The following is a 19,061-nucleotide window of genomic DNA, read 5'->3' on the forward strand; positions in this document are numbered from 1 at the left end:
TGTATTTTCAGTGTCAAATTAGTGACAGTTTCTCTCACTGGAAAACAGAGGCTGAGCTACTATTTAGAGAAAAAGGGGGAAACACAGGAATGCACAATACAGATTACTTGTTCTAATATACAAGAACTTAAAAAAAACACCCTCCTATTTGACTGCTTGCTGTCTTAACACAGAAACAAAAAAGTAACAGAAGTTAACTTATCGTGAGGCAGCAGTTACAGAAATGTCTTAGTTTTGTTTTCAGCATTAGCATTTGTAGTCAAGTAAGTATCCAGGACAACTGACAATCAAATTCAGCAGCAAATATTATTTCATTGTATATATTTAAGAAAAGAAAAAGTAATTTTCATCACGTGCTGCAAATCCTTGGCCACTATTAAAACTTGGCCATTTGACTTGGTACAAAACTTCCTTCTTTGAGTGGTGTGTTTACATTAATTTTTTTAATGTTAAAGTCAAAATGAAAAAATAATCCATTCATGTCAAACTAGTTAAAAGACATTATTTTTCATCTTAAAACCTCCATAACCTAGAACTGGCCTCTCTTTAAAAGTCACCTTTATCTTGGGAGTTTGCATAAATGCTTTAAATACACTAGTACAAGGCTAATTATTATTGAGAGAGTAACAGAGGTTTTACTGATCATTTGGAAGACTGCCTGTGGATTGCACTAACGTATTTGTTTCAGTCTACTATCATAGATTATTAATTAGAAATAATAGTGGTAATCATGTTTCAAAAATCAGGTAGCTACAAAGTCTCCTAAGTCCAATTGCACCACTGTTAGCATCCCACCAAGTTAAAAAAAAATTACCTACTTCTAACATAGTAAGTAGAAAGAAAATAAAAAGAAGAATAAAAGAAACTCTTGAATGCTGTTGCTTTCTTCAGATTCATGAAAGTCAGAGATGAACAAAACAATGCAAATTCTGCAGGAAGATTTGCATTTGGTTTGATGTTTTTAACATAACTTTTAAATGTCCTCTTTTTTTTGACTATTTTATTTAACATTCCGTGTTATAAAACCTCAATGCTATGATTCCTGGTAGATAATCTGCTCTTTGTTTTAAAAAGCATCACTGCATTACATGTATGAATAAAAGGAAATAACAGAAAATTAATCCTAAATAAAGCACAGTACTGGAAGAAAATTATGACAGCTAATGACCACTAAGAACAAAACAGCATTTGCTAAAAAGCATCTAGGTTGTCTGGATTTCCATGGGCAAAGAAAAAAAAATGGGTTTTTTTCCCATACTCTCCAATATATCTGTTCTTGTCAGAACAGAAAGGAAGGGGCAAGAAACCATCAACTGCAAGATGCCGAAAAGAGATCTCTACTTTTCACCTTCCATTGAACTTATAGTTTTGGCAAATAGCTGTGCTAGCTGCAAGTAGCTTAGAAAATCTTTGTCCTCTGGTAAATGGCAGTCCAGAAACAAAAATACACTCATTTTAAGTGTCAGAGATGATGTGAAGTTTGTCATTTTGATAGAGCTTGCCTTCATAAAACACTTTCAGAATGGGGTTGGCAGTATCAGTAAAATCATGGAATCACAGAATCTTATGGGCTGGAAGGGACCTCGAAAGATCATCTAGTCCAACTCTCCTGCCAGAGCAGGACCATCTAGAGTAGGTCACACAGAAACTTGTCCAGGTGGGTTTTGAATATCTCCAGAGAAAGAGAATCCACACCCTATCTGGGCAGCCTGTTCCAGTGCTCCCTCACCCTCATAGTGAAGAAGTTTTTCCTTATGTTTCTTTAGAACCTCTTATGTTCCAGCTTGTAGCCATTGCCCCTTGTCCTATCATTAGACATCACTGAGAAGAGCCTGGCTCAACTGAACATTCAAATAAGAACATTTTAAATAATGTTTGGCCTTCAACACCTTGTCTTCAGTATTCTGAAAGACACAATATGGAAGAGGTACATAATGCCTAAGCAATTCCTTCTGTCCTCTTCATACCTATGGACCAATGTAAAAAGTACACCAGTCTCAAGATTCTAAGTCTCATTTTGAGACGATAGTAGATAGAAAATGGTCAGACTGGGTAATCTCTAGAGGTCCCTTCCAACTCCTACCATTCTATGATTCTACAATAACTTAGTAACATTTCATTTTTCTCTGTATAAGTAAAGATATGGAATAGAATTCCTAGGAAAGATGTAATGTACTCTGGTTTATTTGCTGGTAAAAATACCCAGAAAATGCGTGCACTTTTCCAGTACAAGTAGTAGGTAATGTTGCACTGCACAAGTTTCTGCCAGTGATATCCACTCTCGGAGTGTTTCAAAACTCCACTATAAAATTTTAAATTGCTACAACACTAAACTTGGAAAATTTGTCTTAATAATTTTTCCTTCATTTTTCTTGCGTTACAAAGGGTTTTTTTCTGCAACAGACATGTGCATGCTCTCAATAGACTGCAATCATCTGCGATGTTCTGGCTAATTCTAGTAGGTCATTTAGTCATGTTTTAGATGAGTTTATGAGGGAATATAATGGCAACAAATATAGAATAATGATCTACTTGCTATGAAGTGAATGTATGTAAGATCAGTTATAGAATGCCTTGAGTAATTTCACCACTTGAAGGTCTGCTCTGAACAATCTAAAATGATTGACTTAATCCATAAAGTTGATTAAAGACTGAAACAGTTACCATCATATCTGCTTGCTTTTGAGGTTTCCATCTGTGGCAGGAATGCCTGAGCTGCATGTGAAACAGTCTTGGGACTGCCCTATTCATTACCCAATGGATTAAGATAGCTTCAAAGTAGCAGTAGCACTTCTGTGGTGTAAATCACAGTCGTGTAAGAGCTGTTTCAAATATAATTCTTCCACCTGAGCCAGAGGGCCAAATTCTGAGACAAATGTGGTACGGATATCTGGGGTCATCATAAGTCAAGATTCTAAGGTACTATCAAATGCATCCCTTTTTTTCGTCCTTAATGCAGTAACTATATGGCTGTGAGTTGTATTTATAAGTAAACATTTATAAAAGCAAAGCTTAAATCTGAATTCAAATCCAAGAAACAAGGACTTTAAAGACCTGCCATTTTATGTCTTATATTGTAGTATACAAATTGTTTTAAGCAAAATATCTCTGTGTAATGATTACAAAAATTCAGATACAATCAATTCAGTAAAAATCTCTTTCTGGCTCCTTCGTTAAATAGGATTTTGAATAAACTTTTCACATATGGGAGAAAATAAGGATTTTATTCTAACTTCATTACCAAGTGGCATCTTTCTTCTTGAAAACTTTGCAACGGGAAGAATTAGAGAATAAAGAGCTAATATACAGACCAAAGAGAGATACAGTGCATATTCCTCTCCTCCTTAAACCTTCAGAAGTTCACCACCTCAGCACCAGAGGGCTAGAGCATGTTTGACTGAGAGAGAAGCATAAATTCTCCTTCAGAAGTGGTGTGTTTTTATACAACAATCAGGGATGTGATGCTGCAGTATATATGTACTTCCCCCTCTGCAGTGGAAGGTGGAAGTACTTTGCTGGAGAGCAGAGCAGACAGATTAGGTGTCACACTTCACTATATGTGGTATCTTTATTAGAGGTCACAGCTTTAATTCTCTCATGTTACTCTGTAACAATGTGCATCAGAAATCACAGTCAGCCTCTACCACAAAACAAGTATCAGAAGTTCATGCACTACAGGAATCTGTTCTTTCTCCCATTGTTTTTACACTTTTGCCCCAAAAGACAGCAGTAAAATCTCACAACTGCTACACTGCACAGTCCAAATAAAACTCTTTTTTTTCCAAATATAAGCAAGTTTTCTTCTTTCTGTAGTTACAGAAAGGAAAAGACTAGTGCATTAAATGTTTTGAAATTCAGATACCAACGCAGTACAAGTATTCAGTTGCTACCATTCTGTGATTCTGTCATATTTGCAGTAAAATTCACATCTACATTGAGCTACAGCACAGAAGAAAGCCATCCACCACCTAACAATCTAAACCTTCCTGAACCCTTTTCTTCTCTAAATACATTGAACCTGAATTTGTAAATATATTATCAATAATTAGTATGCATTTATGTATCTCTATATATAAGATATGGATTAATATAAGAGATGTGAATTTATATCTCTTCAATTAAAATTGCAGTGGAACTATTCATCACAGAAGGAAAACCTATCTGAGCACAAGAAAGCTCTGTATTGTGGTCTAATACAAAACCGTCAATAAGTTGCCTAGGACTGCAAAACCACTTGAAATGTCACCATGTTTCTTCTGAAGCTCTAAGGTGCATTTTTCCTTGTCTTCAATAACATCAACATATAATAACAGATACAGAATAAAATTATTATTTAAAACTTAAAACAATAATCTTCCTCTCACTTTTCCCTTAAAGAGAGAAAAAAAAACCACAGAAAGTGAAAGCCACATACAACTTGACACTCTTCAGGAAAGTCTTTTACTATTTTAATAGGAATAGATGATTTAAAAGCCTAATGAGACCACTGTTGTCTTGGATGTTACAGTCCTATGAAACATCTTGTGAAATCTTGCTGTAAGTTTAACTATTTGTATTTTGGTGTAACAAAACACAGAATAAAATATAGCTTGATAAGCTGAGCAAAAATACAAAGATACAAACCCAACATTAGTCAACCAAGACATCTAATTAAAAACAAATAACTGATATTTCTATTCGAAATGTCTTTCTCTTACTGTTGGCACTATTTGCACTAGGAAATCCTAAATATTCCTAATCTTGAAATAATTAATATTTCTAACTTGCAAGAACCTATGTGCTGTAGATCCTCATTTGACATCCAGCAATATTTGTTTCATAATGTTCTTTTTGGTGCCAGCATTCAAAATATTGATAAAGTTATAACATAACTTACGTAAATTATTTGGAGGAGGTCTTGTCTCCATGTTTTCATAATGTTGCACATGTACTACAATGTTTAGATCTCTTTCCATATGATCTGTTGTGCAAGGACCTTGTGGTCGCATGACATCAGCAAGAGCCCTGAAAACCAAACAAAATCAGAATGGATCTGTAAAATATGTAAGGCATCACCAATATATTCCAAGATTTTTTTAGTTTGAGATGCACTCCATCATAGTGTCTGCTGGAGAAACCAGCTCCATTCACAGCATAATCAGGCAACCAGACTCATTGTGAGACTTCACACCTAAGGCTCTTTTTAGGTTGTCTTAGACAATGTGCTAGCAGTAATACACAGAAAAATGTTAAGTTCTTTAGCTGTCTTGACTTTGTAGGAATTTGATTTAAGCTTATTGAGACTTGTAGAGTTCTGCCATTGCATGTGTAACACTGCCATCTGGGTTAAGGTGAGCACCTCAGCACCTAGCCTCTAGGTCTATAGCTTTCACAAACCAGTTCTCTTCACAGTTAGGTTACCAGCCAAGCCTGTCAAAGTGAAGTCTCATACATGTACTTGCACAGAGCACAACACAATGCAGTGGTCTTGGACATTTTCATTCAAAAATATCAAAAAATTGAAAGGTCACATGATTTTCATGTAGAAATCCAGTAGGCATAGCACTCTTCCTAATCAAGGATTTAAGCTCTTCCCATCCAGAAGGGGAGATCAAAATATCTCTTTCCTGCCTTTCCTGAGTGTCCTAGTCATTAACATGGAGCAGAGCTTGCATAGGAACACTCCTTGCTGCTTTGAAGCCAGTTCAGAAACACGATGAAAGCCTTACACTAGCAAAGAGGGAGCAAGTAAAAGGACTCCTAAGAGTTAGGCCAGGCCCAATCTGATGCTGGTTGTGGAGTTTTCCTGCAGAGCTACAGCTAGTAACTATATCTGAAAGAAAGACAGCTTCATCCCGCTCTGATGTATTTTCTAAGGACTAGTTTCACTGCCATGTCCTGCTGAGTGTAAGTCCTTTCTTACCTGGATCCTGAGTTAGTGACTAAGTTTTAAGCTCTGAAACTCTCAGCATGGCACCACGTGACTCTGGGCTATGGTTTTTTACCATTGACTTCTGTAGGTGCAGGATTAGTCCTTAGGTATATGTCATATAGCTACCTCCTGAACTCTTGTACCATACCGAATAATTGGCCCACCTGCAGAAGCTGTTGCCTTAGGGAAAAGAAAGCTACGGTATGTGTTACCGGTGTCTTCAGGGTTTAACACAAGTCTTTTCTATTCAGGTCAATGCATCTCTGTTTTATTAGCTTTAATTTTTAGACCCTTTGAGCTTTTTTTTAATTTAGTTTCATTTTCTGCAAAATTATATACAGTGTCCCAGATACTGCATCAAGTAAGAGTAGTTTATAAACTAATAAATATATAAAAATAAGAACATTCATGGGTGAAAGCCATGGCAAGAGCCATCTAGCTCCTCCACTGTATTTCTGTGACACGATGATTTCTTGATGAAGAAGCACTGTACTTTTCAATATTAAAAAGTAGCTTCATTTAAGTTTCAGACAGGAAGGAATCCTGAGGTAGATGTTGTTTTCAGATTGCAGGACGATTCTTTGGTACATAGCTGAACAATATAGATATCTCATTGTGTTTATGGCCAGCATTATGTTACTAAAATATTAGTTACAGTTGTGATCAACACGTTACAGAATACTCTGTTGATACTGTAAAAGGTCAGAAGACAGTAACCAAATGATTAATGGCATCAGAGCAATGCTCTTTTTGAAGCAATGCTTATACAGCAGAAATAGCAGAGCTGGCCTACATAGCAGAATAATAAAAATTCAATAGAAGAGCTCTCACAAAGGTATGTAGAAAATGGTGCAAAAGAAAAATATTATGTTTCAAAACATAGTTTAAAATAAGTGGGGACCAAAGCCATTAATATCTAGTCAATTTATGCAAACATGTTTCTATACAAAGGAAATTATTCACAACAGTATTAATTCTAATTCCAGAGGAAGCTGGACACGTTTCTGGGAAGGGAGGAAAAGCAAATAAAAGTTCCTAATTTCAATGTGGATTTGAAAGTGTGAGATCTTGTAATACATGGATTAGTGTTTCCCAACTTTCTGAGAGTGGGTTTTCAGAAATGCTTTCCTCGCTGCCCTTAATCTGATGGTAAATATTGTTCACTGTAGACTTTAAATACAGTGTCTTAGATAACAGATTAACTACTGCCTGTCTGTGAAAATGGCATCTAGGGTTTCTACCATTTAAGAGTACTTTTTCTCAAAGGGGTTTTAAGGAAGTAGCTGTCCAGCTCCCACTATGTTATGAAATAAGAAACTACTCAACATCTAGCTCTCTTTATAACAATCCAGCACCCATGTTTTTACTGTGTTAGCCAAAGTGTACAATCTTCTCAGGGTAGAATAGCTCATATAACAAGGAGCTTGTCCTTTTCTTCCACTGGTGTCAGGGAAAGTTAAAAATGTGTACCTGAAGTACAAAGGAAACTCTGTAGCTGCATTTTGTTCTTTTAGAGCTTTGCTCATATAATGAAACGGGTAAAGGGAGTTTGTGCCCTAGTGTGTGACAAAATCCTTGAATAGACTTTTGCTTCAAAAATTTCCACATAGGCCAACAGTCTGGCATAATATTTTCACATGTTTGTCTCTACCTAACTATGCTCTTACAGATTTTGGTTTTTATCTGAAGAAACTTTTAGAGTGGGTCCCATTGCAAAATTATATACACCTAGAGGGTCTTTGTCAACACCTTTGCTATACTGAATGATTTTTTTAAAGATATGCAAAATACGAGGTAACCATCTAATCAGGTAGAGATATCATTAGGTCCTGTGTATTAATATTGACTGCAGTATTACAAAAGTGGAGAAATGTTACCTATGGAGGAGTTCATGGCCCAGAACTATTCAAACATAAGAAAACTTCAGCATTTCTTTTGCCATAAGATCTTTCTCTTTGGATATGTAACAGTGTTTTGAGGTGTTATAAAGCATGTGGAGCCAGGCATTTCCCTTACGGGTACAAGCTTGAAGAAGCTGAAACACAGGTTATTTCATGAAAGGTCATTTGTCATATTTTGCCTCCAAAACTGGGTCAAAACCCATAAGGGAAATAATTTCACACATAGGATTCAGGATTTTGGCAAGTCAGACTATTTTTGGCCCTGGGTAGATGTCTTTTAAATGATCAACAAAAGACTTAACTCATTAGCTCAGCACTATGTAACAGAAGAAAGAAGAATTCAGATGGTTCACAATATTCAGAAGGCTGTTAACATACTCTCAGAAGCACTGCTTAAAAAAAACAAGGGCTATAGCATACAAACATGATTGTAAATATTATCTTTTTGGTTCTTGGTTTGTTTGCACATCCTCCACAAGGATTAGGAAAGAGGACAAAGGTATGGTTTACTTACAGAAAAATCTCCTCCATGTAACAGAAGTAAAGCTTTTCCCTTTTCCACTCATTTTCAAGAGAGGATTCTTCACTTTAACTGGTGGAGTCTGGAAGTCCCATGGATGTAGTTTTAAGCAGCAAGAATATGCTGCCCTCATATGCCTGACAGAGCTTCTAGGTCTGCTTCAGGAGACAGATCAATTCTATTTTTTTATAAGCACACTACTGCCACGTTCATTCTCTTTGCCAAACCTGATAACATATACTATCTTATTCTTTCGGAAAGCAGGAGAGTAAAGGAAGAGTTACTCTGCTTGGATACTACTATTACTGCTTAGTTCTTGAGCATTGTGGCTGAAGAGTCTATCTAGCTCCTTTTAATGTCAAGTAAAAAAATTAAAAACTAGAAGAATGAGATAAGAAAAACATTCTCATATTACATCTAAAGAAAAACATGCCACATAGAGTTAATACTGTACTCCCCTCTCCATTTTCACATTTCAGATTTACAAATCCATGCCAACAGTGACAGCATTTTACTGAAAAGCAGTGATCTAACAAGAACAAAAATGTCAACAGTGCCACACTTGGCCTTTTTTCTCAAAAAGAAGTAACAAACTCTTTGAAAAAGGACAAATTTTTACTCTCTTTTTTTCCTGAAAAGACTTGCTCAATAGATAACTTTTCCTATAGATTGTTTTCACTAAATACATTATTTTCCATAATGCTTTTTCATTGTTAAGCGTTTCAGGAACATTCGGTGGGATTAATGGAATGCTCTTGGTTTGGTTTGGTGTATCAGTAAACAAAATGTAATGCAAGGTGAGTGTATATACAGCTTACTCGCCAAACTTGTGAAGTTTTCATTACTTTTACACACCTCAAAAGCAGATCCACTGACTGCAAGGTACAAGGAATTAATAAGTGCGGCATAGTTTTGCTTCCTATTTCTAAGTCAATGTTCTTATTCCCATGTGTCAGGTCTCTGTTCATATTTTTAAATATTTTTAGTACATCAAAAATGGAAATAGATAACTTACACCAGTTGTATTCTATTCAATTTTTTTACTAAATTAGCCCTCATAAAAAAAGAGAGCAGTTTGCATTATGCACTGTCTTTTCTGATAAGCAGTACCATCCATTCCATAGGTGAATTTGTTCATAGGAATGAAGAGTATTCAAGTGTTTCCTGTAGACATTGACTAGGGAAGGGAAAGGAGACGATCTTAGCTGAGGAAATAGATGACAAATCGACCTTGATGTGTTTCTTGCTGCCAGCCAAAGTGGAGTAACACTTAGTACTTTTGGTTTGGCCTACCTACCACTCTCAATGCATTACACTTCTGCTTATTAATAAGGTTCAGTAGAGAAAAAAATCATAACTAGTGCTGCTTTTGGTTTTGAATTTTTTTTTTACATTGTTATGATGTTATAAAAGGTGAATGTGAATATGAATATGTACTAAACATTTTTCTTGTTGGTGCTATTAACTGTTTAAGCAGATAAATTATTTCTTTCTTAAGCATTGCAGCCTTTTTTCTGGAATGGTAGTATAAAATGAGCTAGGATAGAATATTGTAGTTAAACACACACATTTGAGGACAGAGAGGTTATTTCATTCTTCAATCAATGAACAGATTTTTAGATTGCTGAAGGGATTTACAAATCTAGTTCCTTTACAAGTTAATGTTAAGCCCACTCCACAGCTGTAATAGGAGTGTGAGAATTTTAAAAAAAAATCAAAACCCTGTGGTGCTGCTTTTTCAGAACACGACTAGCTATTATGTGTACTGAGTGGGTGACTGTTTTTCCATGTGATCATGACTTTCCAAGTTTCTATATAATCCTGACTTGAACATTTTCATGGTAAGAAGAAAAGTACAAGATCTCAGACATTGTTAAGTAATCAGGGTAACAAATGACCTTTTCTAAGAACCACTTCAGAATCTAATCTTTAAGCATACATGGCTGAAGGATTTCAGAATGATTTTCCAGTCCCCTATAATTCTGTTTCTATAAACTAAACCAGAATATCTTTCAGAATACTTCACACCTGTACTTTAGATAAAAAATATTTTTACAAGTGGTAACAGGACCTATTTAAGTCATATATAAGCAGGGATTGCTACAACTTCACTCTGTCCTGGTTTTTGTAACTGTTACAAGCCCTGTCTTTTTGCCTGCATGAAGACACTATAGAAAGAAGCTGAAACACAGGAGAGCTTTTTCCAAACACGATCCGTAGTTTAAGAGTAAGATTTAAAAAATAAATTGAGATCCATGTATTTTTTTCTCGGTTTTGTAGCTGAGAATGTTCAAGACATCTAAAGGATTATTATTACTTCCTCAACAAGCAAACAAAAAATCTTTGGAGAAGTGTCACTAACACACGACGTTGACTAAAATTTCTGCAGCGTGCTTTGTTTCTCAGTAGTAAAAGCATATCCATATCAACCAGTTTATAAATAGCAAATAATTGCCAGTGAACTGGTGATGCATTTGCAGGATTTGTAGCTTTCTCTTTTCATTGCAGGATAAGAAGTTAATCAAGAAGTCATGCAGAAACTTCAGTAAAAACTAAAGCTCCAGGTGCTGAGTTGATCTCTTGGACTATCTTTCAAATGATAACTCTTCATTTAAGCTTTAAAGATTGTGAACTATACTATTACCAGTTAGGGCAAAAGGAAGCTTTCTGCCACACTGCACGTTCAATAGAAGGTATCCTGTTAATTGTATATCATCACTAAAGTTGTCCAAAATGCTGGAATCTATTTAGACTCTTTAATGGAGCTGTTTGCCTTTTTTAATGCCTTTCCCCCATCTGCTTTACTTTCATGTGCCTGGGATTAGCATAAAGAATCAGACAGACTGCAAACTTGACAAATGTGTTGTGCCTTGATTTTGAACTGCTGTGAGAATCTGAGTTTGGAATATGTTGTTAAAGCCATTGGGCTCTGTCCTGAGTTGCCCACCTGCTTATCCACCACTAGGCTGCCAGTATCTCAAGTAGATGGTACACAGCATGCCTAACTCTAGGTGGGGGAGGTTCTCTTTGATATAACTCACCCATTACACTGTGGATACAGAGTGTAACACACACATATACGGATGATACAAGACTTTCATATTCCATTTTTCAACCTCTCAACAGTTATTGAAAAGAACTGTTAAGAAATTCTACAATAGCTTTTTCCTTTCTGCATCTCCCTTTTCCCTTCCACTCTGGCTCATTTTCACAGCTTAGAAATTTTACAAATAGCTCACACACTTGCAAGGGTTGGGGGAGTAGGGAAGGTCCTGCCAAAACCGTTTTGCAGCTGGAGAGGGAGGGTGAGATGACATTTGTTTACATCCTTCTGTTGAGAAGTAAAACATTTTCCAAGCTTTAAAACAGTTGGAAGAGGGAACCCATCAGGCTTTCTATAATTCAGTGTTGCTGGTTTCAGGATTTTTTTTTTCCTAATCATACACAGTATCTTCGGGAACACTTGCTGGATCTTTTTGGGGAAAGGGTCAAACACTGCAGATTAAAATGGACTACTGTCTGTGCAGGCTCCATAGTTCTTTCTAGTCTTCCTCAATATGCATGTACTTTAATAACCTGGGCTTGGGAAGCTCTGCTTGCCAAAGTCGGTTTCTCTCGGTCGCCTTGCAGGGGAATGCAGCCTGCCTGGCAGGAGTTGTTTGTTTAGCAGGAACACATGGGCTCCTCTCTCCTCTCTAGAGGTAGGTGTGAAGGTAGGGGGGAAGGGGACCCTGCTGCCTGGCACTCAGCCTTACCTGGACATGTGCTCCCGCTGTGGTCTGTGCGCCTTCTCCAGCCCTAGTTTGGTGAAGATCCCCACCAGCACCATGACTGCCACAACCCCACAGATGATGTAGACAATGAGGTTGGTTTTATCCCTGGTAGGGTCATGCAGAGGGTCATCTATGCGGGAAGGAGGCTTCCCGGTGTTCATCCACAACGGCGTCTCATAGTTTGTGCAGGTGCTTTGATCTAGCCTTGTCTTCTTGAACTTGCAGCAAAACCTGAAGCCACAAGTGCCGCAGCAGAAGATGAACTCCCCCGAGCTGCAGTTAAAGGGGGGGTCCCACTGCCCCATCACGTCAAAGTAGCCCCTGCAGAAGTCCGGGGTGGGAGGTGGCTCGGAGGGGTCTACCTGTTCCCCAAGGCTGGAATGGTTTCCTCCTGAGAGCACCACGAAGCTTCCCAGCTGCTGGCCAGCTTTCTCCTGAGCCCGACACACCAGCGTGAGAAGGTCCGCCACCAAGTAGCCGAAGAGCAGCCGAAAAAAGCCTTCCATTCTGCCTCCCAGCCCCGGCTCAGCGATGCTGCTGCCGCCGCCGCCGCTCGAGCTGCTGGATGCTGCGCTGCGCCAGGAGCTGAACATAAAGGGGCTCCGTCAGGGGCCGGGCGCCCGCTCAGCCCGCTCTCGCCTTCAGCACCACGGACAGCCCCAGGCGCGCCGGGCCGGGCGGGGGCCGCCGCCCCCCGCGCACTGTCCGCAGCCCGTCGCCGCTCCGCTCCGCTCCGGCGCGGCACTTGTGGAGTGGAGTGCGCGGGAGAGGGAGCGCGCGGGAGGAGGAGGAGTACCGAGGGGTGGAGGTGGCGGCGAGAGTGTGGGGCACCGCGCTGCGCGGCGGGCTGGGGAGAAGGGGCTGGCGAGAGGGGCGTGGAGGGGGCCACGAGGCGGGAGGGCTGAGGCGAGCGCGCTGCAGGGGCGGGAAGGATAGAGGGCGAGCGAGGAGCCTCCCCGCGCCGCCTGGTGCCAGCGTGCAGGCGCCGGGGGCACCCACCTTCCGCTCCCCCGCGGAGCCCGGCGCGGTCTCTCGTACAACTCCCTCACCCAGCCACGGCACCCGCCGAGCTCCGCCTGGAGCCGGGCGAGCCCGCGGGAAGCGACGGCTGCCAGGGCAGAGCGCGGAAGGCTGGACGGACTCGCCGCGGCATCCAGCGGGCAGGGAAGGGCTGCCGCCAAAGGGGAAATCCGCCTTGGCGGGCAGCGTGCGGGTGAGACTATGGCAAAGCAGCCCGGCGAGCTCAGCCCGTCCTCCGAGGCACCTGCAGGAGGCTGCGCGCCAGAGACACGGGACTCCTCGCCGACCTAACCCCCGAGCACCCCTCTCTGCGGAGCCGTCCCTCTCTGAGAGGCCAACGGCCGCTGCCTCCCGAGCAGCCCTTCAGTAGGGCTTTCCCCCCTCCCGAGTAGCCCTTCAATAGGGCTTTCCCCACTCCCATCAGCCCCGCCGCAGAGCCGGCCCCCACCTCAGCCCCTCAGCCTCGCCGCGGGGCCGGCCCGGCTCCCCACCATCCCTTACATAAGAGACTTCCCGCCCAGACGGGCGCTCCCCACAGGTGCGTCTCCACAAGCACGGGAGCGCCTCCTCGTCCCCTCCCCTCCGCCCGCCCCGCGCTGATGGGGGTAACAGCCAGAGCGCCGCCTCGGGCGCCCGGCCAGCGCGGGGGAGACGGAGCGGGGGCGCCGGGCGGCCTCGCCCTCACGCGGCCCCGCCGCGGGCTCCTGGGCGAGGAGGAGGCGGTGGCAGCCCCGAAAGAGGAGCGCGGGGCGCCACTCTCCAGATGAGCAGAGCACTTCTCCCCGTGGCTGCTCTCCTCACAGGCTAGCGCTCTCCGGAGAGTCCCCTACCTGTGAGGCAAAGGCAGGTCCCCCCGGCTGAGCGGCGTCCATGGGGCCGCGCCTCCGCTAAACCATGGGCGTGAGCGGGCGCTGCCCTCGCCCCGGCGCGCTGTGACAGGTACAGTGCCACTCGTACCGCATGCTTCAGAGCGGGGCTGCGTTTATGTCTGCTAAACATGCGCTGCCCCTGCACATCATTTATTTAGGATTCTTGTTATAATGTCAGTCAGGCTGGCTCCAGAGGACACGGTGAGGCTGCGGGTTGTTTGTGAGATGCAGAATTAAAAAAACTTCCCCCAAACAGAGAACTGACTGGGAAAGACTTTTTAGTGATTCACTCCCCATCCCTGTTATTTAACTCCCTCAACTCCTTCTTTTGGTTTGGCAATAACCTGCGCGAGTGGTGATAATACTATCCTGAATACTATGCTGCCACCAAATGTAGGAAATAAGCCCATTATGGTGTGATTTAACAGTGGGCTGGTGCTTAAAACCGCTTATCTTTTCCTCGGGGGCATGCCTGCGATAGCCTCGCCGCAGCCCTGCGGGCCGCTCATCGCTGGTGAAAAAGGGCTGGTGTGCCCGGGCTCTGCAGTGGCAGGCTTCCTATCATCCCTTGCCCTGCTGCTCTGATGAGGGAGTTCTATTGCTGCTGCACTTCAGGAACTTTGCGTAAGTCCGTGTAGAGATGCTAAGCAGTAAATAAACATAAAGGTGAAGCAGAAGACAAAGCAGACGTCTGTTATCAGAGAGGGCTGTAGTTAGCTAATTGCGATCCTTTGCAACTGGATCTAAAATAGGCTCTTAAACACAATGATTATTCCACTGAGCAGTTTGACAGTAAGCTTTGCATCTTTACCCATGAGGTAGGTTAGAAAGCCCCTTGGTTTCTCAGCAGGTGAAAACGATCAGTCCCAGCCAAAACCAGCCTTCTCAGTTTTTAATATTTAATTCTTAAAACCTCCACCTCATCAACATCTCCTTCCAAGTCTCCTCTGAAATCATATCATTCCTCCCTTGTGTATACTTCTCTCTGCTATTATTTATTATTTAACACTTTGTGATGCGGTTTGTGCTGAAAATACTGCACAAAATGATTCTGTTCCATACTTATTACTGCATCTAGAGACACTGATGGTCCAGTCCTGTCAAGCGCTTAAGATTATGCAAGTTTCCCTGTTGATCTGACTGCTAAAAAGCTGCTTAAATATTTTGCATGATTAGTGCTATGCATGTGCAGAAATAATGACATCAAAAAATGATGTCTTTTATGGGCTACTAATCCTAACTATGGTGCAAGTTTCTTGTTTCACTGAGTTCCTGGGGGTTCCCTTAAGAATCCCCCTATAGCAAAAAAAAGCCCAAAGGATTTTGACTAGGATCTAACATTTGCAGGTTAGGATTCAGGTCCATGCACTCAGAATCTGACCCTAAGAGCTTGGGGAAAACAGGAGGGTGATTAAAGCTGCTTGGAAGTAAATGTTTCCTATGGTGTCATAAGACTTTGGATCAGACCCATAGAAACCAGAACTCATACATCATATTACACTAATGAATCATAAATTACTCTAGTTGTTATACACTCTGTGCCTTTTAGTCATATTAGCAGTGAAGTTGTTTTAGCTATACCATGTCTTAGAATTCTAATAATGAACTAGAGTTGTTCTGAACTAGGGTACAAACCCTTTTTACTAGATGTGCAGCAGTGTGTTTTAGTGGCTTCACAGCACATAGTTGTAAGAACACCTACATGACCAAAACCCTTAAATGTAATGATGTAAACAAGAAAACTAGTTGAAAGAAATGGGTATTACACACAATACTGAAGCACGTCTTTGGTCACTATGTGATTTTATGAAGCTTTTCTCAATGAAGTCAGTCAATGAACTTCTAATTTATCAAGTCGAGAAACATGAATTATTTCCCACTTTAACCCATCACCTTCCACTTTCAAGACTTCTCTTTTTGACATTGCTTTAAGGTAATAATTAGCTACTTTTCTACAGTTTTATCCCATAAAGAATGTATTTTGCTTCTGAAACAATTGGGAAACTAGAATCTTTACTCAAGTGCATATGCCTTTAGAGGGTGAAATAATTATAGGCACAGGCCTTATGCAATGTTAAATGTTCCTGTTACATCTTCCTCTAATTTCATTCAGTTGTTTTCACTAAGACTTTCACATGCAGATCACTGACAATGCTTGGGTTTTCAACCTAAAGCTAGAAAATGGGCTTTGTTTTCCTGGTAAACTCTGTGGCAACGTATAGCCTTGTCTCAGTGAAAGTTACTCATACTCTGTGTATGTATTTGTGCATCATGCATGTTCATTTCTGTGTTTAATTGTATATACTCTTAGAACTTATTCTTGCAGGGGTTTTTATGTAAATAAGAGACTTTGAAAAAGAGTGAAATTAAGAGAGAAGTTACTGAGTTAACCTAAATTTTGAGGTGGTGATAAATCTGAAGAACATAGAATTAGAACAATTGCAGTTTAGATGTTCCAAATTTTGTATCTCACTTTTGTGAATGATAACAATGTTGATGCAACCTCTGAGTTCTTCTCAGGGACTAATGACCTGCTAGAGAATAGCCCTTTGCTGAACACTGAGTCAATGGAGCTTTCTAACCAATCATTAATTCACAAGAAATGCCATATAGCTCAATCATTATTATTAATGCACAATCCAGAGCTGTGAAAATCTGTCAAAAAGCAGCTAGACAGGCCTGATCTCAGGCAATATTGATGTGAAAGGTATTTTGTGATAAGAAATGTCATGTGGAAACTGGAATGGAGCACTCAGTGTCTGTTTCCTTGATAGTTATTTCATACTGTAATGAGATGTTCGGATGTATAGATGCAAAATGTATTGCAGCTGGAAAACAAAAGAGGTGATGGTTCTACTGTAGCAGGCCAACTGGCAGCATGTTTGCAATCACTAGTCTCTAAAAGTACAGTTAAATGTTAGAAGATGTCTGCTGCGGAGCAATAATGTAGCTTGAGACATGAAAGAAATACCTTAGCAGACGTGTGGAAGAAGCAAAATGTGTTTAACAAGCAGACTACAAGCGGCATGAGGTTTATAGACACTGAAAATAGTCCTATGATTTAAAAATATTGTAAACAGCCTTGAATGACACAACCCAGAAGTTTGTTTTGAACATCTCTACACATTTGAATCAGCACACATCAGACAGCCCTGTTTGCTTCGATTAAATTGTCATTCATCTATGAGGAGAATGCTTTCCTTTGGTATTAGCCTTGCTGGATGGTTAAACACAACTGGTTCTAGACCTTTCTTTTAGTTACATGGCTAACATTTCGTAAACCTTTATTCTTTTAGCCATAGCTGCAATCATTAGTATCATATCAGTGCAGTAACGTGTGAAACGTGTAAAATCCCAGCCTGCAGTGTCAACACTAAATATACTTCTCCTTTTATACTTATTGAGCACACACCTTTTAAATTAACCTTTCTCCTTTCATTACAAAAGATACACATTCAGATTGGGACAGAATGAGCTTGTTTTTATCACTTCTTGAATTCACAGCAACTTTAACTAGAACACCTTACAAACACTGAGGTTGTTTTAGTTCTTGTCATGAAGTCTGAAAAAAACACGACACTTTGCACATAGCAAAGGGGGAATCGCCATCAAAAGATCTTAATAAGCCAGGAGACGCTTCATGAATGAAAAAGCACAAGAGACTTGTTTCACAGCTCACTGAGGAGGAAGATAATTTATTGCAATTCTGCAATGTAGAAATTATCTTTATACCTAATATTTTTCCCTTTGGTGGTCTTGCAAAACCAAAATTGTAGTAATTGCATGGGTTTGGGTTGAGGCAGGCAGTAACAATATTCACATTTGGAGTGGACTTAATGATATCCTGAGAGTTTTGTAGCTCCAGTTTATTTTGAAGGAAATTCAGAAAAAAAACAGATGAATTTAGAGGGTAAATAGAGTACTTGCAAATGTATAAGGGAAAACACATGTATACCGCAAATGTCTTCAGTGTACAGCAGTGGAAAACCAGTGACAAAATGTCTAAAGCAGCTTTCAGCAGTATGGCTGAAAAATGAGTTGTGCCCTCAGGTTTGCCTGTTGCACAACTATTCCTCTGATTCTGAACAAGGAAAACTGACAGTCAGTTTCCCTCTTTGGCAGAACTGAAGTTACTTTTGAATTGTAACAGTATTGCCAGTACCTGTGAAGAATGTATGTTTCTGCTTGTTAGAAATTACAGTACCATGGAATTTAGATGCGGAATGATTGACCAAGTGTGTGAGGAGTACTGCAGTCAACAAAAGGCTCTGTAGATCATTCCAAACTTGTGCCAACAAAATTTTGTCTTGTTAAGAAAAGAAGAAAGAGTCTAGAAGATCAGAAAATAACAGAACTGTTTTTGTATCCTTCCAACTGAAAGCCCAACCACCTTTGTTCCCATGAGTTCAACTTTTAAAGGCAGAGAAGAAGCCTTTCTAAACAGACCTAAAATAGCATTAAAAATCATCAAGGTTAAAGTCAGTATGATGGACTCTACAGTGTGTCTGAGCATAAAGATGCTGCACTTAGACATGGAAGAGGACACATAGCAAAGATTTTCTAATCCTCTGCTGTCTTACTCTGGCATGTGTTAGAACAGCTGAGGAGCTGATCTAACCAATACCTCTTCTAAAAACTTCTCATTAACTAAGACAAGTTTTAGTCTAGAAGTGCATTCTCTAGGCCTGGAATATCCATGGATGGAAGCCAGAACAGTAAGAAGTCAAATTAATGAGTCAGAGATAGTCTGTCAGTTTTAGCACTAGAAACCCTCAAGGGCTACAGAAGTGAGCTGTAAACCTCAGAGGTTACGAACTTGCTCTTCACAAAAAAAGTAAATTTTCTGTATTACTTAACTAACAAAAGATTTTTAGCCACCATATGCTTTGTGTGTCTTCCAAAATGTACTGTCAGGCAAGCAAAATCAAAAGTCCTTACTGAACATTAGACCTTTTTAGTGTGCTTCCCTGATAATAAGCTTTAATGATGTCTCTCCATATCATTGTCACAACGTGCCCATCTGAGGCTTGATAGATTTTGTATCTTACATACAGTAATAATATATAG

At 40.4% G+C, this 19,061-nt stretch overlaps 1 protein-coding gene across 1 annotated transcript in view; it reads right to left on the reverse strand.

The window, feature by feature from the left end:
* Positions 1-12,778, reverse strand: part of SHISA9 (shisa family member 9) — a 184,041-nt gene extending 171,263 nt beyond the window's left edge. Inside the window, exons 1-2 of the mRNA XM_061993957.1 lie at positions 12,088-12,778; positions 4,877-5,004 (exon numbers count right to left, since the gene is read on the reverse strand). Coding sequence (XP_061849941.1) covers positions 4,877-5,004; positions 12,088-12,698 — 739 coding nt within the window. The 5' untranslated portion in view covers positions 12,699-12,778. The remainder of the gene's footprint in view (positions 1-4,876; positions 5,005-12,087) is intronic.
* Between the last annotated feature and the right edge of the window lie 6,283 nt (positions 12,779-19,061).

This window comes from Colius striatus, chromosome 3, assembly GCF_028858725.1.
Source record: "Colius striatus isolate bColStr4 chromosome 3, bColStr4.1.hap1, whole genome shotgun sequence".
NCBI lineage: Eukaryota > Metazoa > Chordata > Aves > Coliiformes > Coliidae > Colius > Colius striatus.